At 39.9% G+C, this 25,859-nt stretch overlaps 1 protein-coding gene across 1 annotated transcript in view; it reads right to left on the bottom strand.

Moving 5' to 3' along the window:
- Nucleotides 1–25,859, bottom strand: part of MEGF10 (multiple EGF like domains 10) — a 168,762-nt gene that overhangs the window by 73,973 nt on the left and 68,930 nt on the right. The window contains exon 5 of the mRNA XM_036310750.1: nucleotides 8,282–8,374. Within this exon, the coding sequence (XP_036166643.1) occupies nucleotides 8,282–8,374 (93 nt within the window). The remainder of the gene's footprint in view (nucleotides 1–8,281; nucleotides 8,375–25,859) is intronic.

Genomic DNA, 25,859 nt, shown 5'->3' with positions numbered 1-25,859 from the left:
AAAAATTGATAGATGATGTGGAGTAGGGTTAAATAACATGCCAGCCCATCCTTGTCTTCACACCCATTGCAAGTGAACTAACTAGCATAGGAACATAAATGTCCACAGTGCTCTTACTGTGCCAGAAGCAATGTAAACCCGAATTCATCTGGAAAGGATGGACATCCATGGTCAGATGTTGGAAATCACACACACACACACACACACACACACACACAAACAACAACAACAAAAAAAAAAACAAAGTAAAACCTTCACTAGGGTTTCTTGGGAAGCCTCCTGGCAAGTGACTATGGGCAGAAAGGCTTCTGCTAATGAAGGGTGTCGCCTGCAGGACGAAATGAGATGGCCACAAAGAGCTACCCCATCCACTGTTCAGTCTAAAGACCAGACTGCTGTGAAGAAGTCTGGTGGTAGCCCCCTGTGTCACATAAGAAAGTGAAAGTACCATTTATTTCGCCATTATTATGCTGCCAGGCACAGCGCTGAGCACTGAACGGGTATTGTGTCATTTAATCCTCAGAAGAAAAGGAAGTAGGTACTCTCACCCTTATTTGAAGCATGAGGGAAGTGAGGCTCAGAAACAGCTCAGAGAGGAGAGCAGCTAAGACTGCTGCCATTCAATTCCAATCTGGGGGTTGGAGGAAGGCGGGGAGGAGGCGCTCTGTCCATCCAGAGAGTAACTAAGCACAGCCCAGATTTTAGGCTCCTTTGGAAGGCAAAATCAGCAGTTTCTGTTTGTAACCTCTATCAAAATATTTGGGCAATCTGTCAGTGAAACTGCTTTCGGGCAGTTCTGCTCAACCATTGTGAACTCAATCCTTCCCACCCATCATCAATGCCCTGCCCCCGTGCCCCTGAAGCCCAATGATCTACTCTTATTCTTGCTGCTCCATCAACCTGATTTCTAAAGTAATTCTGACAGAGAGATGGGCATGTTAATGACCTGCCTCCAGGACTGGGCTCTGAGTGCCTTCTCTCCCAGACAATATCGATCAGACTATTGTGCCCAGTCAATAGTCCTTTACAACAAATCTTGCTGGGGAATAAGTCAGCTTTTGTGCCTATGATTTCTGGCCTATAACAGCCTTCAAATGGACTCCCCAATTCGAATATCCTGCAGGCAAAGTCTTACTCCTTAGTGCTTTGCGGAGTGCCTTCTTTATTTTTATAAAAGGTTATCAGTGTTCCTAATGTGGTACCTGAAAAGTGTGTGAGCTAGTCTTGCCTCCTAGGCATGTTTCCACTACTTCAGAGTACATTTAACCAGAAATGCTATTGATGACGATACAACTCTAGTTTTGATTTTCTAAGCCAAACTCAATTTCCACTTTTGCCTCTATTTGGTCCTAATGTCAAAAGCCTGGGGAACAAGCATTTGAGAACTACTTGCTGGCTGCTGGCTGCTGGCTGGTTTAGTACTTTCCCAGGAGTTTTGAATGTGCCCTACAGCCAGAGGAGAAATAAATTTCTTTATAGACGTTTAGAAAATCATAAGTAGGAGTATATAGATTGGGAGAACAAATGTATTATTGTAACTCATACAAAAGCTTTAAAGGGTTTCCAACACTAAGAAAGGTTGTGGGGATTGCATGTATGTAGCTATTGGAGTCAATCACTCATAGAAACACAGACTTGAAAGGGGTTGTAAATATAATCTGGCCCAACGTTCTTAATATTACAAATGAGGAAATTAAAAATTACAAACGAGGCCAACCAAAATGGTGTCCTTTGGAATTCCCCATCTCTAATGTTAGTGTGCCTTCAGCATCTCTCAGAATTTTTATTTTAATATTTGCCTGGTGTTTTCAACACCAGCCTCCTGCTCTCATTTCTCTCAATGCCCCTTGTCACTTTCACCAAACCTCCTTTCCAACTTCAGGAGGCACCATACCCTTGTGGTTGAAGTTAATGGCTCTCAGTGAGATGTGAGTCTGCCTCCATTGTTTACTAAGTGTATCAACTTAGGCAAGTCATTTAATTTTTCCGCACCACCATTCACTCATCCATAAAATAGGAGCAAGAATTGTAACCATTTCATTGTCTGTTGTGAGCATTAAATGTCATTCCTATAAAGCCCTTTTACTGATGCTTGGCACATTTTAAGTGCTCAATGAAAGAGAACAGTCATTGGCATTATCAATGTGACCCAACTTCTGCTCCCCTTAGTATCAGCAGATGATCTCGCCTCCAAGTTTACCAAGAGAATGAAGAAAGGTCACCAAATATGGACTCCCTCACCCACTCGTACCTCTGACACTAGAAATCTATGGACATCCCTGACCGACACTGTTTCCCGCTCATTCTGTTGGGAATGGGAAGTACTTCTTCCTGCCAATCAGTTCCTGGGATCCCATCCCACCCCCCAACTGTCTCCTAAGGAGCCTTGTTCCTTCAATTAAATGGTTTTCTCTCTCAACTGAATCTCCAGCTTCCCTCCCTTCTCTTTCACCTTCCGCTCAGCCTCTAAACCTTTTTCACCGAAAACCATAAACATAAACAAACACAAAGCTTCCTGTGAGCCTTCATTGCCTTTCACTAACTCCTCCTTTGCTCCTCCTCGTTGGCTTCTCAGCTAACTTTCTAGAAGAGGAGTCTGTATCAGCTTCTTTTCCTTCCCCCTCACCCACAGCAATACACGAGGTCCTTCTTGCCCTAGTGCACCCAGAAAACCTCACACTACCTTGCCCAACTTCACTTAGGCTTCCTCAATCCACCGCCACGACTGAGGCTGTTTTCTTCCTCACAATGAGACATTCACGCTGCTGTCTACCTTTCTCCAAGCATGAGCTTCGTCCCACATTTGTTTCCTTATCCCCAGCATCCAACACAGTTCCTTGCACACAGTAATCACTCATGAATACACAAATGACCTTCTCAGAATCATAGAGAATCATACGGTTCATTTAATCTAATTAAATGGAACAAACATTTACTGTGCTCCAACCACATACCGGGCACAATGGAGCCTGAAGAGATTAATAACACACAGCCCCTGCCCTCCAGGAGTTGTTTGTCATCCAGTGAGGGAGGAATAGGAATAGAGGACTGACGATGGAACAGAGAGATTGATGAGGGAAAGGGGTAACAGAGAGAGAGAGAGAACAGGAAAGAGAGGAGCGAAGAGAGATGGAGGTAAGATAGATTAATGTCATATAGGCTAGGGTATACATTAGGATGCCAATAAAAGTAAAATATGTGTGTGCTTTTTAAAAAAAATCATTTCATCAAATTTAAAAAGAAGCAATATGTCCGAGTCTAGTCAAATAAATCTTGATTTCACTCCGGGGGGAACAAACTCTGTACAGTTCTCTGACACACCTGGTTTTTTACACAGAGAATACACTGAGACCAGGAATTCTGACTATATATCACATATAGGAACCCTGCCCTCCACTGACAAAGTGAGCGGATTAAATTTCCAAGGGATGCCTTTGTGAACCTGTACATATAAAGGTATCTGTTAGTCCCTTAATCTCCTGAATATTTGAGGGGGGAAAATACAGAGAGATAGTTCTGGGTGACAGTTACCAATTTACGGCCACCTGGTCATTTTATCCTCTTACTGTAAATAAAGTACTTACTCTTCTGGATGTAATGATTGATCCTGATTTTCAAGAGGAAATTGGGTTGCTACATGAAACCAAGAAACTCTGATATGGGGCACCTCTTAGCAATTCCATGCCCACTAAGAAAGGTTACAGAAACCATCAATAATTTATTTAAAGGTAAGACAACTGAGAATTCAGGTCATTCAGGAATGGGGGCTGAAATCACTCCACCATGTAAGGAGCCCCAAGCAGGTGGGCTCTGGGCTGAGAAAGGGTGGGCACACAATGCTGAATGGAGAAGGGAGGTGCATATACAATGACAGCCTTGTGACTAGTTACAGAACAGGGGCCTGCTGCAGTTTTTAATAGTTTCTATTGGCTTGTTATATGAATACATTCATTTGTAGATGTTATTTTCTTTTCCCTCTCTTTTCATTTTTATTTTATTTTATAAACAAGTTGTTGGACATTAACTTTAGTATCTAGATAAAATATGTATAGAAGTGTACATAGAGGAGCTGAGTAACCAAAGGCATGGATTGCAATGGCTATCACTTTATTGCCTCTCAGTACTGAACTTTTCCTTCATTGCGGGCTCTACAAAAATGGATCTGGGCCCTTTAGATATTCTTCCTTTTCCAGCTAGCTGAGTGTGAAGCATTTTCTTTAGAGGGCACAGGAGAGACATTCCAGGAGGAAAGCTATCCTCGGTGTTCCAGTGTGCTACCTCAACTGATTCCTGAAGTGCATGTGGCTTCTCCAGCCCCCAGGGCCTGCCCTGGAAGCACAGTGGGACTGACTTCTGCAGCATCTGACGGTGTGGCAGCTTTCACTGAGCACCGTTTCTGCAAAAGGGGCAGCTTCTGCAGCCCAGCGCTAGGTCCTACAGCACAGGCAGCTTGTTAGCATCCAGCTCCTGCAACACACTGGCTAGCAGAACCCATGAGCCAGCAACTGTCCCTGGGTACCCCTGGGGCTTTGATAGCAGACACTTCTCTATCCAAAGCTTTTCCAAGTGTCCTGGAGGGCAGATTTCCAGCAAGTTCTGCAAGAACAGTACTCCGGCAGCCTCTCTGCCATTCAGTGAGCTGTGGACGTGCCTTCTCTAACGAGGTCTGGATCGCACTCCGGTGGGGCTTCCTTTGGGGCACTTTATCTCAGCCCTAAGAGTAGAGGCTGCTTCTTATGTCAGCTGCCCTTGCATTGTCTTGAGTGCTATTTACTTCTTAATAGCCGATCCCTCATTACTCCAATCCCCTGTGGTAGTTCATAATCCTTCTTAATAAACTCTCCTTGTTAAAGTTACTATGTGTCCCAGTAGTAATGAGCATTCCCAGCACACCGATTTTCGTTTCTAAATACCATTTTCCAATGGCTCGTTCTAGGACTGAGGCAGGAAAAAACACAAAATAAGCTTGGAGTATCCTGTAGCACCAGAAAGTAAGGAAGTGCTCAAAACAAACCAGCAGAAACAAACAGAATGCAGGGGGCATGTCAACAGGACACAGAGCCACCCAAAGGAACACCCAATCTCTAAAGCTGGAACAACTTGAGCAAAAAAATAACGTACTGTTGGTGTATAACCCAAAATATCAATATAATTGTATATGAGCCCATACTGATATAAATAAGTGATTGAATGAATAGGGGAAAGACAAATCTTCCTCAAAAAGAGCTCCAAATAACATAGGTAGACACTCACCCCTCGAAGACTAAAGCTTAATTCCTGCCTTTCACCCTTAAGGGAAGGCTAGACTTAGTGACTTGCTTTTTAAAGAACCAATTAGGGAGAGCGAAAAATAGTGACTTTATGTGGAGAAACCTGACAAACACTACACATCAGCAAGCGATGAAGGGTAACCAAGTGATGCTATCACCAGTGATGTCATATGAATGTCATGAAACCCCTGATATGATGTGAAGAGAAGGGCACGTCAACTCCGTGGTATTCCTTTCAAATCCCATAACCCCACCATGAGAAAAACACCAAACACTGACTGAGGGGCATTCTACAGGATACCTGGCCAGTGCTTTTCAAGGCTACCGAGGTTAGGAAAAACAATAACTGAGAAACTGTCACACATCAGGAGTCAGGGAAGACAGGACAATGAAAGGCAGTGTGGTGCCCTGGATTTGGATCTGGAACAGAAAGAGACATCAACAGAAAAACTGATGAAATCCAAATAAAGTCTGGCGTTTATTTAACAGTGATGTACTAATATCAGTTTCTCAGTTTGACAAACTAATGGTCAGACATTAACAAGGGGGAAAACTGGATGCAGGCATTTGGGAACTCTCCTTCCTATCTTTGCAAATTTTCTATAAATTTAAAATGGTTCCAAACTAAAAGCTTTAGTGAAAAAATAAGTATTGAGGTTTCTGTCTCCTGATTGATACAAGGAACTGCTCTAATTGTCAAAGCAATCATTTTATGGTTCTACTATATATCACCAAATATATATGTAAGAATAACCAGAGAAGAGGCGACACAGAAATAAAATCTTTGAAAATTAGACTATTTTAACTCTGTTACTAGATAGATTACTAGTGCATGCATTTTACTGCAAAAATTATCTGGCCAAGAGTAATAAGTAAATTATACAACTCCTAATTAGTGACAGTGGAGTAACTGCCACAGACAAAATCGAGGTAACAAGACCCAGTGCTCCAGCTCAGAATAGCATTTTCTTATGTGCTTAGAAAAGGTGTCAGAAATGCTTTTCTCCAAACATCTTTGAAGATGTCAAATAACAGTCCATGTTTACTTATGCCTTTGATCATTATAGATAAACCAAAACATGAGTTGTAGAGAATAAATAAAAGTTGAGTCAATATCACCTTCCAGGATTGAAAGAACATGTGTTCTGAGTATTCTAGGGGCTTTCTTCAAAAGGGAGTCAACTCCAAAATGAAGCAGTTTATTTTCAAGAAGGCCTAACCTGCAAAATAAAACACTATCTTATATTCCAAGAGGTCTGAACCAGTTCTCAAGAATCTGAAACCCATGTAGGCTTTTGTTTTGTTTACACACTCTTAGTCTGATCTCTTAGCTTGACACAGGCTGCAGTCCTTGGGAGACAGAGTATAAATACAGCTGAAATTATTCCACAGCATTCTTGCCCTGGAATTAGCAACAAACCTCGCTTTTCAAATGACGAATACATCCTCTCTTCTCTTGCCCACTAGTTTATAGAATAATGTTATTTTTCCTCAAAATGTGTAGGCACAACTGATTTTTAAGCTGGAAAAGTTCATGAAAGCCACATCGCATTTGAGGTCAGTCGGCCAGAAAAATGGACATGAGCCAACTCCCACATCCCAAACATTTTGCCTCAACGGCATGTGAACAGAATGCCTACTCTTCTCCTGATCTCGAACAGAAGCACAACAAAACCCTGCAGAACAGTTATGCACTGGGACTGGAAGCCCATCAGGGGCAGAAACTCTCTCTCTCTCTCTCTCTCTCTCTCTCTCTCTCTCTCTCTCTCTCTCTCTGTCTCTTCTCCCCCCCCTCCCCCTCACCCCCGCTGCTGCTTAAGATACAATGAAAAGGCTCTTTCACACAGAATGTTCTGTGCACAGACAGCACAAGGGGCAGCCAAGAGACCACAAAACTGAAACAAGTAGTTCTAACAAGATAAACAGTCATCTCCCCATCCCAAATGTGAGCAAGTAAAAATTCCTAAACCCGGCTTACCTAGACAGCTGGAAGTCCGTTTGGACTAGTTTCAGAAAACTGTTTTGTAGCAATGAGGACACATTTGTGCTGCCATGAGAGCCTGCTAATTTTTAAAACTAGTATTTCCTTTCTCTAAATATGATGGTCCGTTCTTGACAATTTAGTTGCTCTCTGAGTCCCTCTCACATTTTTCAAGGCGAATAGTGTGGCGAAAGCCTGGGCTGGGACAGGGGCTAGTGGAGGGTGGGATGTGGGGAAATAGGGGACATCTGTAATACTGTCTAGAGTAAAAGATAAACGTAAAAAAAAGAAGTATGAAGGAACAGGAAGTATACACAATTACACACACAGCAACAAATTAGCCAGAAAACTTTTAAGTTTTAACTGTGAAATTTAGAAAAGCAACTGCACTACATGACATTCCATCATTTAATACTCATAATAAAGAATATGAGATTTTAAATGCAATCTGCTTATAGTTCAAATAGTGTTATTTTAGAACTGTAATTTTAACGTGAGACAGATGACATACTATATTCTGTTCATGAATTTTTATTTATTACCAATATTTCTCCCCAATGTTATCTCAAGCAAGTGTTCATTATTTGCATCTCAAAATGCAGAGAAAAATCGGTTAAGCATTGAAAATATCCATTCTACTTCTTCTGAGTTAAGACCAGAAAGTAGTCAATTTTAATCACCAAGCAAATATCATAGATAAATCAACAAGTGGAAACAGAAGTTAGACTACAATAGCTATGTCACCACGACTGCCCTACTCTGGCAAATGCACTGGTATTTACGGAATCATCAGCATCAGATTATTGAAATCTTCTTCCTTCCAAGTACCTTTCTTTGTACTCAGTTAACAGCTCTGGATCTAATAACTTGCACAGATTTAAAGGAAACTCTATTAATGGGTTGGGTCGGGAATCCGCACTACACTCTGCATAGGGGTGAAACGGGAAACCCAAGGCTCAGGGGAATCTGCAGACAAGGGGCCCTTCCAGCACAAACATCCCAAGACAGACAACAGCAGGTGGGCACTCACCACTGGAGCAGTTGGTGCCCCCCCAGCCAGGCTCACACTGACAGGTGTTTGGAGCAATGCAGCGACCATGGACACATTTATCTGCACAGTGGGCTGTCGGAGAGAAAAATCAATCAAATGAGGAACGTTGGCACGAGAAAAACCCCCCAACAACACAGCTGTTTCCCATCCTGGTCTCAAGTATCACTTAAAAACAACATGCACGCTTGATAATTTCCTTCAATCCATGCCTCAGCCCTCTTGCAGTCTGCGGTGGAACCAAACAATTCCCCTTCCTATTTTGATAGCTCCAAATAAATTCCTTCATTTTTGCTATTTAACTCTACTTCATGCTACATTAGGAAAGAAGTTTCAAGGGAAACTGCCTAATCCAGTTTAAAAAAATGATCAGTGACAACCAAATATATCCTCTTTGTTTGGGGAGATGAGTATGTGGCTGTGAATGCAGAGGCAAATCACAAAGCAAGATATTAGGGCTCCAGGGTGACTGAGCAGACAGATGTTTCCCTGTTACCTTCACCAGAAACAATAGTTAACCCCTCTGTGCACACGTTATTCAAAACTGCAACACAGGAGAACTACATGCCCTTTTCCTATTGGAGGAGAATATTCGAAAAATGTCACCCAGGGCTTAGGACACAGTAAATCTAAATTCCTCTTTCATTAGCAACTATCTTAGCTCTGCCCCAACTCCTGTAGGTAAGGGGGATCATTGCAGACATGAGTGGATGGGTAGTCTGGTGATTTCCAAAGCCAAGTTCAGTGGGATGACAGAAAGGGCTCTCAAAAATATTATTCTGTGCTGAACATTAATGAGCATTACCTTCAACCTTAGTGCCACTCACATTGATTAAATATTTTTAAATACCCAGATATACGAGTAATAATGAGAACAATTTGGAAGAGTTTGGGGTTAAGATACTCCAAAATTCTATGTAAGGATGAGATAAGGTACCACATGCTTTAGGGATATGTTTTAATTCATGTCTTATTACAAGAACAAAACAGGTCTACTATCCAAATATAAAATACCAATAAGCAAAACAAACTTCATCTCCAGTTCCACCAACTAGTAATATTTTTGTGTAGGTGTAAACTTTCAGGAATTTTTTTCCTATATATTTTTCTCCTCAAAGAAAAGAAAAACAGAATCATAATATTTTTCAATTTGCCTTTCCACTTAATATAATGGAAAAATCTTTCCATGTCATTAAATATTTTATGTGATTTATATACTGGATGTGTGTGTGTGTGTGTGTGTGTGTACATATATATTATCTATATTGCTGCAACAAAAATGAAAATGATAATCACTTTTATGTTTTTGTTTTGTTTTTTTTTTTATATTTTATTGATTTTTTTTTTTTACAGAGAGGAAGGGAGAGAGATAGAGAGTCAGAAACATCGATGAGAGAGAAACATCGATCAGCTGCCTCTTGCACATCTCCTACTTGGGGATGTGCCCACAACCCAGGTACATGCCCTTGACCAGAATCGAACCCGGGACCCTTCAGTCCGCAGGCCGACGCTCTATCCACTGAGCCAAACTGGTTTCGGCCACTTTTATGTTTTTTATCAAAAAGATTTAGACATCAAGGAATAACATTATAGGAGAAGAGACAGCAAAAGCAAAATGTGGAAAGAAAAACAAATGAAAATGAGGTCTGTTTGGATGCATGGTTTGGAGCAATAGCTTTGGACAGTGACAGAGAAAGACCTTGAAAAACAAACCAAGGTGTTAAGATTTTATTCTGAGAATTATCTGGAAATATTCTAATAAAAATATAAATTTATTACAAAAAGACCATCAGGTAGAGGACACCACAACAGAATAAATTGACCATAAATTTCAGGAAATGGAGGCTTACTTACATCACCAGAATATTTTTTGAGCTCCCAGGCAATTTGGTGAGGGGTGCCAGGCCAGGTGAGCTGGGGATGTTGGCCCAGAGTAGAAATTCTGACATAGAGTTGGAAGGAGATGCTTAGGAACTTCACCATTTTTTCAGACAATTACATATTTAATTGTAATTAAAAGTGAAATCTGCCTGAAATGTGTACTCTGCCCCAACAATGTGCTGACATCCTACCAGGTTAAGTCAGCATGTGCCAGCCTCAGGGCTCAGTGTCTCCTGCTAAGTCCATGCATGTGTTTGATACTGTAGATGTACTGTTCATTTGTAAGGTCATAGCTCTGTCCTAGTCTTTCTTTCAGATGTAGACATGCGCAAACAAGCCAGAAAACTACCATAACTGGAGTAGGAAAAGATTAATTTAATGCCACAGGAGGCTCACGTCTAACCATACAGGACATGTCATTGCATCCAGTGTCTTGGATTGCAAATGGGCATTGTATCACACTGTTACATGGTAGAATGCACACACCCGACAGTCTCACTTACAGAGAGTGCTGACACCCACTGTAGACAGGTACATGTGAAAGTGCTCACTCGTCTTACGTATTGGCGACATCTCTGCTCGCAACGTATAGTGATCAGCTCTCAGACCCAAATTTACCAATTTCTCCTCCTTTAAAGTACTAAAACAATTTAAAATTCTGTTTGTATGGCTAGAGAAGTTTTAAAACTTCAGATGCTATTTGCCTTTAACATGAAACAAGCATTTTCTGATACACTGTATTTAAAAGAAAACACAAAAATTGGACATAGTAGTTGATAAAAAAAAAAGTGTCACTCATGTCCTCGAATTTCAAATTCTTGCATTTATTTAAAAGAGTCTTGCTCTCACCAATCACTTTAATGCTAAGGAAATGTTATAAATGTTAAGGTAGACATTTATGTTAATAAAACACTATTTTAGAACATACAGATGGCCAACAGGTACATGAAAAGATGCTTGACATTATGAATCAGAGGAATATAGATCGAGACTTCACAGGTATTAGAATGGCTATTATAAAAAAGACAAAAAATAACAAGTGTTGGAGAGGATATGAAGAAAAGGAAACCCTCAGAGACAATTGGTGGGGATGTCAATTGGTGCAACCACTATGGAAAGCAGTATGGAAGCTCCTAAACAACTAAAAACATGACTACCATACGATCCACAACTCCACATCTGGGTATTTACCTGAAGAAAACGAGAACTCATTCAAAAATAAATATGCACCACTATGTTCATTGCAGCATTACTTACAATAGCCAAGATATGGAAGCAAGTTAAGTTTTCATGGATGGATCAATAAGTAAAGAAAGTGTGGTGTATATACACAAGGAACTATTATTCAGCCACAAAAAAGAATAAAATCTTGTCATTTGCAATAACATAGATGATCACAAGGGCATTATGCTAAGTGAAATAAGTGAGGCATTGAAAGAGAAATACCTTATGATAACTCCTATATGTGTAATTTTAAAATAAAATCCAAGCTCATGGATACAGGAAAGAAATTGGTCATTGCAAGACACAAGGATTGGGGGATAGGAGAAATGGGTAAATTAATTTTTTTAGTTTAAATAAATTGAATTAAATTGAATTTAAAAACCTACTACTTTACTTTGTTTTTATATTTTGGGCATCCATATAAGATTTCATTTGACGAAAGAATCAATTTCACCATTTGAAAATTTGAAATTAAGACACTGGATTACATAAGAGCAACCTGGTATTTCATATCTACCTGGGAGGGAGTGGCTATGAGAGGAGAATTTGGGGGTGTTCTGTGGGCAGGTCTCAGTTTGTTGCTCTTTATCCTTTCATTTTTTCACTTCTTATCTTCCTTTAACATTCTTTTACTACTCATCTTTCTCTTCCCACAAACTACTTCTTCAATATACATAGCTATCATAGAGGCTGCATAATAAACCCTGGTTTTAATTTAGTTGTGTGGAGACCCCAAAGCCCGGTGTGACCCCAAATGATTTCCACTGTACCCTCTGGATCAAGTAGGAAGAAAAGTAAGATTGAACAAGCAGGTCTAGCATCTGTTCTCCAATATTAAGATGGGTAAAGAAATGCATATGTTAAACCTGTGCACAGAGGGTCACGCATCAGAACTGCATGTGCTTCAGAATGCTTTCAGATGGCTGAATAATCGTATGAATGTTCTCATGTTTGATTCCTGATGGTACAAATTTTGTGTTTTATGAAATTATCATCAAGAAGTTCAATTATAGTAGAAGAAAAAACTCTAGGAGGGTAACTTTAAACGGTAGACTATTTTTTATGAAACTCTTGAACTAACAAACTCACATTTGGTCAAAGTCTAAAGCAAAATGTGAATCAATAGCAGAAAACAAATTTGTCTGTAAGTTAGGAATTGGAAGGGGGAAGTTGCTTTCCTAATGATTTTCTTTCTTAATTAAAACTTAAAGCCAATGGAATTATCCCTGAGTATTGAAGCCTAAAGTCAACTAATGATCGAAGTCATGAGAAATATTGTTGGTAGGGATTCTAAAAGGAAAGGATTCTACTTCCCTGCTACAGAATCTACACACAGCATTAGACTCTCACACAGTGCCATCTCGGCCCCAGGCCCCTATCCCACCAGCTCTGGGTTCTCCACATCTAGCAATAGCCTTCACTAGCACCTTTAAGAGCAGCAGGAGCAAGGGGAGCTAACAGAGGAGAACAGAGTAAACAGTAGAACTCTCTGTGTTCTCTGATATCCAACTCCCCAAGTTGTAGGAACACTAACTGTGGCATAGGTGGTGACAAACACAGACTCTCCCCTCTAGGAGATCAGCCTCATCTTTCTTCTTTCAGCTTTAAATGCCTCCTACTCTGGGTGCTGAACTTCTATGACTAAACTCCACATAAGAAGCCACGGTATGTTAAATCTGTGAATTTGTCCTGTAGAAAATCCACAGTGAACTAGAAAAGAGAAAGGGAACAGAGGTCCCCCTTAGCAAATGTCCAATAGCTCACATTTCAAGGACAGAAGCAAAAGACTCATCATAAAGTGTGGCTTGGGCATTAATGGCAACAGTCATTTTTATTTCTTGTTCATGTCCTTCTTATTTGGAAAAGGTTCATTTAAACCAGGAAAAGCTAGCAAAGATGATATGGCCTATATAATTTATTTCTCACATCTCTCCTTAAGAAAATCATTAAGTATCATACTCTGAGTTTTCAGGAGTTTTTTAAGAGATCAGATGTAAGCTGAATCTCTGGACCCACAATAATCACACTGCTGCAGACACATCGAGTTGCAAGGGGTGACCAAGGCTTCCTTTCCCTCAAGAACTGAAAATCAAGACACACTGATGAGAAGAACATGCCACATTTTTTAAGTGAAAGCTGTGGACAGCCTGTCTGCCTGATGAACAGGTGAGAACTGACATGATGACCCTGGAATCTTTTCTAATTATGCTCCTGTTTCAGTCTTAGTTCCTAAATCCATTTAAATCTCATTACCAGTGCCATGGACCTCATTGCTTTCAAGAGCAAATATTTGGCTTTAGTACTGAAAACCACCAACTATACTCAAAAATTTTCTCTTCTGCCACATCCATTTCCCTTTGGATGTACACGTAGGGTGTGGCAAAAAGGTGAGAGTAAGAGTGGGCAAAGACTCCTCTATAAACCAATTATATCTTTAAACACAGTACCTACTGTCATCCTAAAGGATATAATATAATCAATTGCTTTAACTTAAAAAATGTTTCCATCATCAAAGTATCCTTTGAAAATAACTGTCCAATAAAACACAAACCTTCCAGCTAACCCAGCTTTCCTCATAAGTTCCTTTTATCATGGTCTTATGAATAAGTCACAAATCTTGTTTTTGCTCATTTATTCTGCGTTGGCATTGAGGAACACAGGGAGAGTTAAAGGTGCCTTTACTGAACATCATTCCCACATTTTTCAGACAAGGAAACTGAAACTTGAGAAATGGAATGATGTTCCCAATCGATACAGCTGGTGTGAGAGGCAGAAGCAGGACTAAGCCCTGGTGCCTGACTCCACAGGAACAAAACTTATGATGTGTTTTATGGGAGCGGGGAGAGACAGGGGTGAAAAAGATGGTAGCGGTTGTGCTGGGCAAGAAACTAGGGCAGATGTATTAGATGGTTAGGAGTCAGAAGTTAGAAGATTCAAATGAGGAAGAGAGAGAAAGCAGAGAGTTAACTTCCAAGGTACGAGTAAACTTCGTTCACTAAATATTTTTGTTAGAAGCTAACTATATGCAGAGTCTTTACAAAATCTAATTGTTACTACAATGTTGAAGTACTGACAGGAATAATTTTGTGCCCATATTTCCAAATTATACACTCTACTGTGTTTAATATTTAGTGATGTAGCAGACACATTGCTACTGTGGATCCAAAGACAACAGATCAGGAACTCCTAGTCTGCAGAGAAAGTCACACAGAGGTCCCTTAAATCCAATAAGCACAGACCAGAATGCAGGGGAAATAACAGAGGTATGAGCAAAATACTATGAAAGCACATTTAATAATTCCATTTATATGAAATGTTCATATAGTTAAATCTATAAACAGAGGAAGTGTATTTGTGGTTATGGAGGGCTGGGAGGGATTAGGAGTGAATGTGGGGTTGTGGCTAATGGATACAGAGATTTTTTTCTTTTTTTGAGGTGATGAAATATTCTAAAATTGTGTGATGGTTGCACAACTTTGAATATATGAAAAAAACCACTGAACTGTACACTTTAAATGGTTGACTTGTATGTATATGAATTATATAAAGCTGTCATAAAATATAATGTTGGAACTATGGAAGGAAGCAATTAATTCCAACTTGAGTAAGACCAAGGTGGGTCGACTGAAAGAGAGAATAACTGAAAGTGGACACCTTTGTAATAAAATTGCAGGAAAGAGTGGCCAATAGCAGCTGGCTCATACCCCATTTTCCTTCCATTCCATCCCAAAGTTGCATAACCCACTGCTTGGGGTCAGGGGCTCTTGCCTCACAGCCACCAGGGTTCATATGCAGAGCCTACCTAAATGGTGATCAGTCATGGGGAGCAAGAGAACACTGGGAGCCCACACATTTGCACTTAGTAAATGTAATGAAAAAACATCCATATCTAAAATTCCTTTCCCTCCATTCCTAATAGGGCTTTCATGACTCTTAAGGACAAGTACTAAGAGTAATTACTAGCAGTGTCTTTGGTAGACATTGCTAATAATATACCAAATTATATACCAATCCTTACTAATAGAATGCCACTTTCACCACAGAGAATAATGTGACCAGTAAGAAACGACATTTTCCAGCTCTCACTCTGGATTGAAGTGTCCATGTGGAGAATAGTGTATGGGAACAGTAAGTGCAATTCCCCTTTACTCTCCTTCCTGATGCCTGATGTGTGAACAAAATGCTGAATCTGCACACACCATCAGGCAACTCTGAGGGAAGGGCCCAGAGAATCACAGAGACCTTTACTCTGAATTCCTTGCACAGATGAATAAATAATGTGGGAGCTATGGAAGGAAGCAATTAATTCCAACTTGAGTAAGATCAAGGTGGGTCTCCTGAAAGAGAGCACCCACTTCCAGATTTCTCATTACATAGAAATAATAAACCCTATGTATTTATGTTTCCATTTCTCAAATATTTATTTATTGCAGCCAAACATAATTCCTAATACACTGCCTCTTTGGGAGATATTTCAGGTGAGTCAGTTCCTAAATTAAAAAAAAAAATCCATAATAAGATATTATTTCAACAAATGCCTCAGAAAAAGCATTTGGCAAAATCCAATATTTATTCCTAATTAAAATTCTCTACAAAACAGAACCAAAAAGGAGTTCCCCCACCCTGATAAAGGGCAAATATGAGAAACCTACTACTAATATTATACTCAATAGTAAAAGAATGAATGCTTTCCCACTAAAATTAGGAACAAGACAAGGATGTCTACTCATCATTTCTATTCGGTATTGTACTGGAGGTTGTAACAAGTGTAATAAAGCAAGAAAAAAATTTTAAAATCCAGATTTGGAATTAAGAAGTAAAACTGCCTTTATTTACAGATTATGTAAATATATGTATGTATGTAAAAAATCTGATGGAACCTACAAAAAAAAACCTACTAAAATAATGAGAGTTTAAGAAGGTTGCAGATAAAAACCAATATACAAAATTTAAGTATAGCTCTATATACTGGCAGTGAACAATTAGAAATTGAAAATTTAAATGTCATTTACAATAGCATCAAAAATATGAAATACATAGGGATAAATATGACCAAAAGGTGAAAGTGCTATACCAAAGAACTAACAACTGCTGAGAGAAATGAAAGAATGAAACAAAACTACCAATCAATTTAACCTACTTAACGTTTACAGAAAACTGCATCCAACAACAGCAGAATATGTATACACATTCACTCTAGACTGGAGAGACAGGCCTTGTTTATGAGTCAGATGACTCAATATTATTAAGATACCAATTCTCCCCCAAGTCGATTGATAGATTGCACACTTACCAATCAGAACCCTGCCAGCTGTTTTAGTAGATATTGACAAGCAGAATTTAAAATTCATATGTAAAAGCAAAGTACCTATAATAGCCAAAATAACCTTGAAAAAGAAAAACAAGTTGGAAGACTAATGCTACTTGAGTTAAAGACTTATAAAGCTACAGTAATCAAGAAAGGGTGATGTTGGTATAAATGTAGACAAATAGATCAATAGAATAAAATAGAGAAAATAGAGTTCAGAAATAAATCTATACCTATATGGACAATTATCTTTTGACAGAGGCACAAAAGCAATTCAGTGAAGAAAAACAGTCTTTTCAGCAATGCTAGAGAAACTGGATATCCATATGCAAATAAACATGCATATATAATATCACACCATATACAAAAATTAACTCAAAATGAATCATAGTCATAAATGTAAAACCTACAAAGTATAAAAACTCTAGAAGAAAACGTAGGATAAAATCTTTGTGATGTTGAGTTGGGCAAAGATTTCATAGTTATAGCACCAAAACACAATTGCAAAAGAAAAAAAATTAAAATTTGTCCATCAAAATTAAAAACTTCTGCTCTTTAAAAAACACCATTAAGAGAATAAAAAGATAAGACACAGATTGGAAGAAATACTTTCAAAAATATTATCTAATAAAGAATTTGTATCCAGAACTTATAAAGAATCTATATATATAAAAGCCTAAGTGACCATCTGACCGGCTGATGATTAGACCATCTGACTGGTAGCTATGATGTGCACTGACCACTGGGGGCAGGCGCCCAATGCAGGAGCTGCAGCGCTGCGTTGACTTGGCAGCTGCGGTTCTTGGGTGATGCACCTGGAACCAGAGAGGAGGGAGCCCGATTCCAGGGTGCATCACCCAAGAACCACCCTCTTGCAATCTGGGACCCCTCAGGGGATGTGGGAGAGCCAGTTTCAGCCCAATCCCCACAGGCCAGGCCGAGGGACCCCACCAGTGCACGAATTTGTGCAAGGACCTCTAGTACAAAATAAAAAACAAAGAGCTCACAATTACAAATAAACAAATGGCAAAAGATTTGGACATATCACCAAAGAAGATGTACTAATGGCAAATGAGCTCATGGAAAGTTGCTCAATGTCATTAGTCACTAGAACAGCTCAAATTAAAACTATATGTATATATTCAAATGACAAATTTAAAAAAACTGTATCAAGTGTTGGCAAGGATCTGAAATAAGTGCAACTCTCATACATTTCTAATGAGATTTTAAAATTGACACCACTTTGGGAAAGTTTGGCAGTTTTTAAAAAATGTTCATGGACATTTAGATGGTTTCCAGTTTGGCTATTTCAAGTAAAGCATCTTTGAAGTACCAATTGATTCAGCCACACCATTCCTAGGTATTATACAAGAGAAATAAAAATATACATTCATACAAAGACTTGTATAGGAATTGTCAGAGCAGCTTTATTTGAAATGATAATCCAGACAAAATGGATGAATCTCAAAATGACTATTCTGAGTGAAAGAGATCAGACATAAAAAACAGTAACATACTGTATAATTCCATTTATATAAAGCCCTAGAAAATACAAACTGATCTAGAGTGACAGAAAGCAAATCAGTGGTTACCTGCAGAAAGTGAGGGGCAAGTAGGGGTGGATGGGAGGAATTACAAAGGGGTATGAAAAAATGTTTGTATGCTATGAATAGTTAACTTCATAACTGAGGTGATAGTTTCATGACTGTATACTTGCCATACCTATCAAATTATATACTTAATTTCTCTAGTTATTTTATGTCTTTGTTACCTCAGTAAAGCTGTTAAAAAAAAACAAAAACTAGAGCCATGACCAGTGTGGCTCAGTTGGTTAGAACATTGTCCCATGCACCGAAGGATCATGGGTTCAATTCCTGGTCAGGGCACATACATGGGTTGTGGGTTAGATCCCTGTTCAAGATGCATACAACTAGACTGTGAGAAGAAATTCCAGGGAGGGACAAAGAAAACTCTCTATATACAAAACAGGGCAGATTTATTTTATTTTTACAAAAATCTGAGCTTAACACTAAAATACTATACATACTTTGCAAGTTCAGTAAGAGTCTGTGGTCATTGATGGATGGGCTCTCCAAATGCTTATGAAGGTATTGGCTTGAGAACTTCCCAAAAATATCTGAGGAACTGCTAATACTAAAACTCACAATGCAATGTTCTACTAAGCTTTTCCTCTACAAAGTGAATGACTTACACAGAAAAAAAAAGTTTGTGTTGAAATAGACTATTGTAATGGATCCCACACAAAGGATTGAAATACCATCTGTGGAGCACATAATCCTATTCATTTAATGGAAAATGGAAAAGGTTTTTAGCTTAATTCCACACATATACAGGCATTATCTATTTTGGCCACGACTCTCGCATTGTTGTCTCTTTAGGTTAAATCAGATTTAAGTAATAAGGAATACGATCCTAATGGACCATACTTTCAAAAAATTAACAGACACTGGGATAAACTCCCACTTTTCTAAGCACAAATTCCTAGCAACTTAGCCTATAGCTGATGATACAAATGCAAACTGATTCAATTTGGAAAAGATTTCAAAATCATCAGCATACACTTTGGAGAAGAAATCAGAGGGAAGGGACCTTCATTTGGGATAAATCACTTCCCTTGGTCCTGTTATGTTTATGTCTGTGGGGAGAGAATGGTGACTACGGGAAGTGCCACACCAGAATCTCTGTTTTTAGAATGGCCTTCATCTTGGTCCAACCACTCTCTACAGAGCCATGGAATTCTTTCACAGATACCCCTTCCCACAGCATGTTTTCCACCACATGGCATTTCCCTCAGTCTGCCCTATTTCATCTTGCTGACACTTGTTTCCAGATACTTTGCTTCTGCTTACCCAATGCATTAGAATCACACGTTAATAACAGAGGCCACCCCCAGGGGAAGTTAAGAGGGTAGTGGCAACCATTGAGGTTACCAGTTTTTCCATTCAGTGTCCTCCTCCCTCCTCCCTCCTCCCTCCTCAGGGGTGATCCCCCAGACATTTATTTCCTTTTGGATTCTGGTGCCCTTATGTTCTTTCTATTCTCCTTTCCTGTCTACATTAGCTTGAGAATAAATGGAATTCTCATACTCAAGGGTCAATGACTAATAATAACAGCTATGCTTTTCCCTAGTCAAAGACATTTGCATTTCAGTGTCAAGGCCCTAAGCCAGTGCGTAAATTAAGCGGTAGAATTTCTTCAAAAGGGGCAGAATTAAGGGTCTGAGAGAAAGCACCAGGACCTTTGCTACTAGAACACGCCTCAGAAAACCAAGGAACATAAACTCAGATGCCTCCAGGAGCCAGGTGGCATCAAAAAGATGAGTAAGCAGGTCAGGGAAAACTCATAGAGCACTTGTTCATCTAAAAGGTATAGATCCAGGGGGTCAAAGGGTATAAACTTCCAGTTATAAAATAATGTCATGAGGCCCTAGCAAGTTTGGCTCAATGGATAGAGCGTTGGTCTGCAGACTGAAGGATAATGGATTCGATTCCAGTCAAGGGCACATACCTCAGTTGCAGGCTCCTTCCCAGCCTGGGCCCTGGTCAGGGTGCTGCAGGAGACAACCAATCAATGTGTTTCTCTCATATTGATGTTTCTCTCTGTCTTTCCCTTTCTCTTCCACTCTCTCTAAAAGTCAGTTGAAAAATATCCTCAGATGAGGATTTAAATAAATAAATAAATAAAATAATGTCATGAGGAGGTAATGTAAAGCATGATGACTATCCTTACTAATAAAAGGCTAAGTAGCTGTCACGCCCTCATGCGTGATGCCCCCATGCCATCACAAGATGGCTGTGTGCACAGTGGAGGCAGGCTTCCCATGGCCCCGTACGTGTGCCATGGGGGCGGGGCCTCAGCGGCTGCTCCGCACAGCTTCCCCCAGGCTTCCCATGGCCCTGCGTGCCCGCCATGGAGGCTGGACCCCTGGCACCAGCCTATCTCTTTGGGGAAATCCATTGAGGAGCCCCGGATGGTTGAGCAGGGCCTACCTCTTTGAGGCGATCGATCGGGGGCTTCCGCACTGTGAGAGGGCACAGTCTAGGCTGGGGGACAACCCCCCCAAGTGCACAAATTTCATGCACCGGGCCTCTAGTCTATATATAAAAGCCTAAGCAACCATTATGTGGAACGACTGGAACAACCTGAATGACCAGAACAATTGGAACAACCAGTCACTATGACATGCACTGACCACCAGGGGGCAGACACTCAATGCAGGAGCTGCCCCCCTGCCCGTAGGCCCCGATCGCTGATGGGGCCTGCCAGCCAACCTCCCAGGGCCCTCCCCCTACCCCTCCCCTAGCTGACCAGGCCCTGGGCTGGGACTGGAAACTGGGGGTGGGTGGAGGCAGATGTGGGTGGCGAGGGAAGGAGGAGGTGGGGAGGCGGGGAGGTAGGGAGGCGGGGAACCTGATCGGCCTCGATTGCCAGCCAAACTTAGGGACCCCACTGTGCATGAATTTCATGCACTGGGCCTCTAAGTAGTTAATAATACTGTATTGTATATTTAAAAGTTTCTAAGAGAGTATATCTTAAAAGTTCTCATCACACAAAATTTTGTAACTATGTATGGTGACATGTTAACAAAACTAACTGTGGTAATCATATTGTAATATACACATATATTGAATCATTATGTTATATACCTGAACTAACATAATCTGTCATGTATATCTCAACTAAAAATAAATAAATAAAAGAGAGGCTCCTTTTTATTATCTTCTGTCTATTGCCACATAAAAATGTCAAGCCATGGCTGGGCTAGTGTGGGTCAGTGGTTGAGTGTTGACTTATGAACCAGGAGGTCACAGTTTGATTCCTGGTCAGAGCACATGCCTGGTTGCAGGCTCAATCCTCAGTAGGGGGGTGTGCAGGAGGCAGCCAATCAAAGATTCTCTCTCATCATTGATGTCTCTCTCTCTCTCTCTCTCTCTCTCTCTCTCTCTCTCTCTCTCTCTCTTCCTTCCTCTCTGAAATCAATAAAAGTATATTTTTAAAAAATGCCAAGCCATGAACCCAAAGAGGCCCATTTCAAAAGACACCATAATTAAAATGCCAAAGATTAAAGACAAGAGAGAATCTTAAAAACCACAAGAGAAAAGCAGTTAGTTACCTACAAGGGTGCTCCCAGTAGACTGTCAGCTTATTTCTCAACAGAAACTCTGCAGGCAGAAAGGATTGGCAAGAAATATTCAAAGTGATAAAAAGCAAGTAACTACAACCAAGATTATTCTACCCAGTAAATCTATCATTTAGAATCAAAGGATCAATAAAGAACTTCCCAGACAAGGAAAAGCTAAAAGGGTTCATCACCCCCAAACCAGTGTTGCAAGAAATGTTAAAGGGTCTTCTTTAAGAAGAAGAAGAAAAAAGATAAAACTATGAATAATAAAATGGCAATAAGTACATATCTATCAATAATAATTTTAAATGCAAATAGATTAAATGCTCCAAGCAAAAGACATATGGTGGTTGAATGGATAACAAAACTAGACCCTTACATATGTTGCCTACAAGAAACTCACTTCAGATGAAAAGGCACGCACAGACTGTAAACAAAGGGATGGAAAAAGGTATTTCATGAAAATTGATACCAAGAAAAAAAGTTACACTAGCAATGCTCATACCAGACAAAATAGACTTTAAAACAAAGGCTATAACAAGAGACAAAAAAAGGACCCAGCAATTCCACTTCTGAGTATTTATCTGAAGAAACCTGAAACATCAAATTGAAAAGACCTATTATACATCCATATGTTCATTGCAGCATTATTTATAATAGCCAATATATGGAAGCAAACTAAGTGTCCATCAATAGATGAATGGATAAAGAAGATGTGGTGCATATATAAAACGGAATATGACTCAGTCATAAAAAAAAAAAAAAAAAAAAAGAATGAAATCTTGCCATCTGCAACAATCTGAATAGACCTAGAGGGCATTGTGCTAAGTGAAGGAAGTCAGACAGAGAAAGACAGATGCCAGATGATTTCACTTATGTATGGTATCTAAAAACAAAATAAACAAACAAGCAGAACAGAAACAGACTCAGGTTCAGAGAACATTTTGACGACTGCCAGATGGAGGGAGGTTGCAGAGTGAGTGAAAAGGTGAAGTACAAATTAGTAGTTACAGAATAATCATGAAGATGTAAACTACAGCATAGGGAATACGGTCAGTAATACTGTAATAACTGTGCCTAGTGTCAGATGTCAGATGGGTACTAGATTTGTCGGAGTGACCACTTCATCAGTTACATAATTATCTAATCACTAGCTTATACAACTGAAGCTAATAAAATATTGTACATCAACTGTAATTGAAAAATAAAAAAAGGTACTTAAAATAAAAAGAATGTCAAGCCAGTGTTACCAATCACCTGGTTCCCCCCCCCCCCAGGAAAAATGAAAATCTAAGTTTTATGTTAAAAATGTTTTTGATGTAAAACACTATGTGGACCAAACAAAATATGATTATACATCAAACCGTCCAGCCCACTACTCTGCCATCGTGGGGACAGACTAGTGGCCTGCTTTATTAAAAACATCAGTGAAGCTCCTAAAATGTTCAGGATAAAGCTTTTAAGATCTTTAACAGGTTGCATTTTAAACATTACTGCCCTTTTTCTTAATTTTAGTTTTTACCCCTTTGTCAAGTGTATAAATCTGTCATTTATACAGCAGTTTTAAATTTCATATTGAGATGTTTCATAAGCATGCTCACTTTTGGTGAACAACTGCTTGCCATGAAATATCTCTGTTAATAAGAGTTCCACACTTGGAAGAGAAGCCCAGCCAATGCTGAACCCCACTGGTGAAGCTCGTAAATGGGTACATCACCTATGCCATGGTGAAGGGAAGCAAGTGTCTGCTATATCCTGTCATAACTCAACTAAAAATTTCCCTGTCTTGATTGTGGAAACAGACATGTTCTTAGAAGAAAGTAAAGAAGAGTGACATCAGCAACATGCCTGAAAAAGACATCCATCCTGGTAACCCCCTTCAACACCAACCATTCAGCGTCCCTCAGGGACAGAAGTGCCTTTGTGGGAGCTGTGGGACCCACCACCACATGCCAAGGGGGCCAGAGGAGTCTTGCCCACCCATGTGCATCACACAGGCCTCAGCTGCGGACCCCTAGGTGGTCGTAAGTGGTCTACAGTCCCTTTGGCCATGGCCCAGGAGCCCCTTAAGAACACTGTTTTAAGACAATCACCCATGGATGAAAAAGCCTTTCTGGAAGTCCCAGTTCCCAGCAGAGAAGCTCCCGCACATCACTGGCGAAAGAAAACACAATGTGGACACACTGCAGAGGGTAAGAGGAGCAGTTAGGCTTTACCCACAGCAGCCCTCCCCAGGGCGGCACAGCTCAATGCCTTCTGGATCTGTGATTTCTCTCCCAGGGGCAAGTGAGAGCATGTGAGTGAGAGCACAGCTCTTCCAGCTGTGTTGGCCTCTTTCAAAGAGGTCCATTTCTATCTTACCACATCCAGAGTAGGGAGTTGTGAGCTGCATGACAGGGGAAAGGGAAGAGGAAAGCAGCAGATGGGATCTCTCAGGACATTAAAGGAATGTGGATCCTACTCCCTGTGTTGCAGAGGCCATCAAGAAGCTCACCGTGAGCCACTGGAGATGCCTGGCTCATGGACACCCCTCCAAATGGCCCATGTATACTCCCAATGCTCCGTGCACCTTACCCACAGAAACCCCCACTCTATCCAGCTCTCTGTCCACACTCCCAACAGTGGTGAGAGTGAGCTTCAGCAGATGTCCTGCAGAAAGCTGGCTCATATCTGTGGGCCAGGAAGAGACCACAAACTTCAGCTTTAGCTTCACCCATGGGAAAGCAAAAGGGAGGCTGTCAACACCTGGCCTGGTGTGTTGCAGGATTCAGAGAAGGTATACAAGTTTAAGAATTCTGCCACAAGAGGGAGCATAAAGCATGGAGCAGGCTTATCAATAGGTCTGAGAAAGCCTCAGAATCCCTAGCAGATCTGATAGAGGTATTTACCTTCCAATTTCAGTAAAGACTGAAGGTGGTGACATGAACACACAATGCAAGACTTCAAGGAATATTAAATAACAAGGAAACATGACACCACTGAAGAGATACAATATGCACCAGTAACCGACCTCAAGGACATGCAGATCTATAATTTACCTGTCTAAGAATTCAAAATAGCTATTTAAAGGAACCTAAATGAGTTAAAAGAAAACACTGAAAAACACTCAACAAGATTGGGAAAACAATGGATAAACAAAATGAGAAGTTTAACAAGAAATAGAAATCATAAAGAAAGGACCAAATAGAAATTCTGGATTTAAAGAATATAATAATGAATGAAATAAAAAGTGCAATAGAAAGCATCAACATAAGAATGGATCAAGAAAGAAAAGAAACTGTGAAGTAGAAGATATTTCCATACTATCCAGTTAAGGGAGAGCAATGAAAAAAAAAAAAAAAAAGAATGAGAAAAAGTGAAAAAGAGATCAACCAAGGAATTTGTATGCATATATGCATAACCCATGGATACAGACAATAGGGTGGTGAAGGCCTGGGGTAGTGAGTGGGGACAGGCTAGGAGAATTCAATGGGGGGGGGGGGAGAGAGACATATGTAATACTTTCAATAATAAATTTTTTTTAAAAAGACTGAAGAAAGCCTACATAATCTATGGGATAACATCAAAAGAAGCAATTGCGAATTATTGGGAATCCCTGAAGGAAAAGAGAGGAATAAGGGAGCAGAAAGTTTATTTAAAGAAGTAATGGGGGATAACTTTCCAAATCTTGGGGGAGATTTGGATATCTAAGTTCATAGAGCTTATAAGTTTTCAAACAAAATAAAAAGATATCCCATGTTCATGGATCAGAGTATTAATATTATTAAAAGGTCCACACTACCCAAAGTCATCGATAGCTTCAATGTAATTCCTATCAAAATGCCATTGGCATTTTCAAGAAACACAGCAAACAATCCTAAAATTTGTATGAAACTACAAAAGACCCCAAATAGCCAAAGCGATCTTGAGAAAGAAGAACAAACCTGGAGGCATCACATTTCCTGATTTCACACTATATTACATAGCTATCATAGCTGTATGACATTGGCATAAAAATAGACGCA

Source organism: Myotis myotis, unplaced genomic scaffold (assembly GCF_014108235.1).
Source record: "Myotis myotis isolate mMyoMyo1 unplaced genomic scaffold, mMyoMyo1.p scaffold_m19_p_5, whole genome shotgun sequence".
Classification (NCBI taxonomy): domain Eukaryota; kingdom Metazoa; phylum Chordata; class Mammalia; order Chiroptera; family Vespertilionidae; genus Myotis; species Myotis myotis.
The sequence above is the reverse complement of the archived record's forward strand: the minus strand, read 5'-3'. Positions and strand labels throughout refer to the sequence as shown.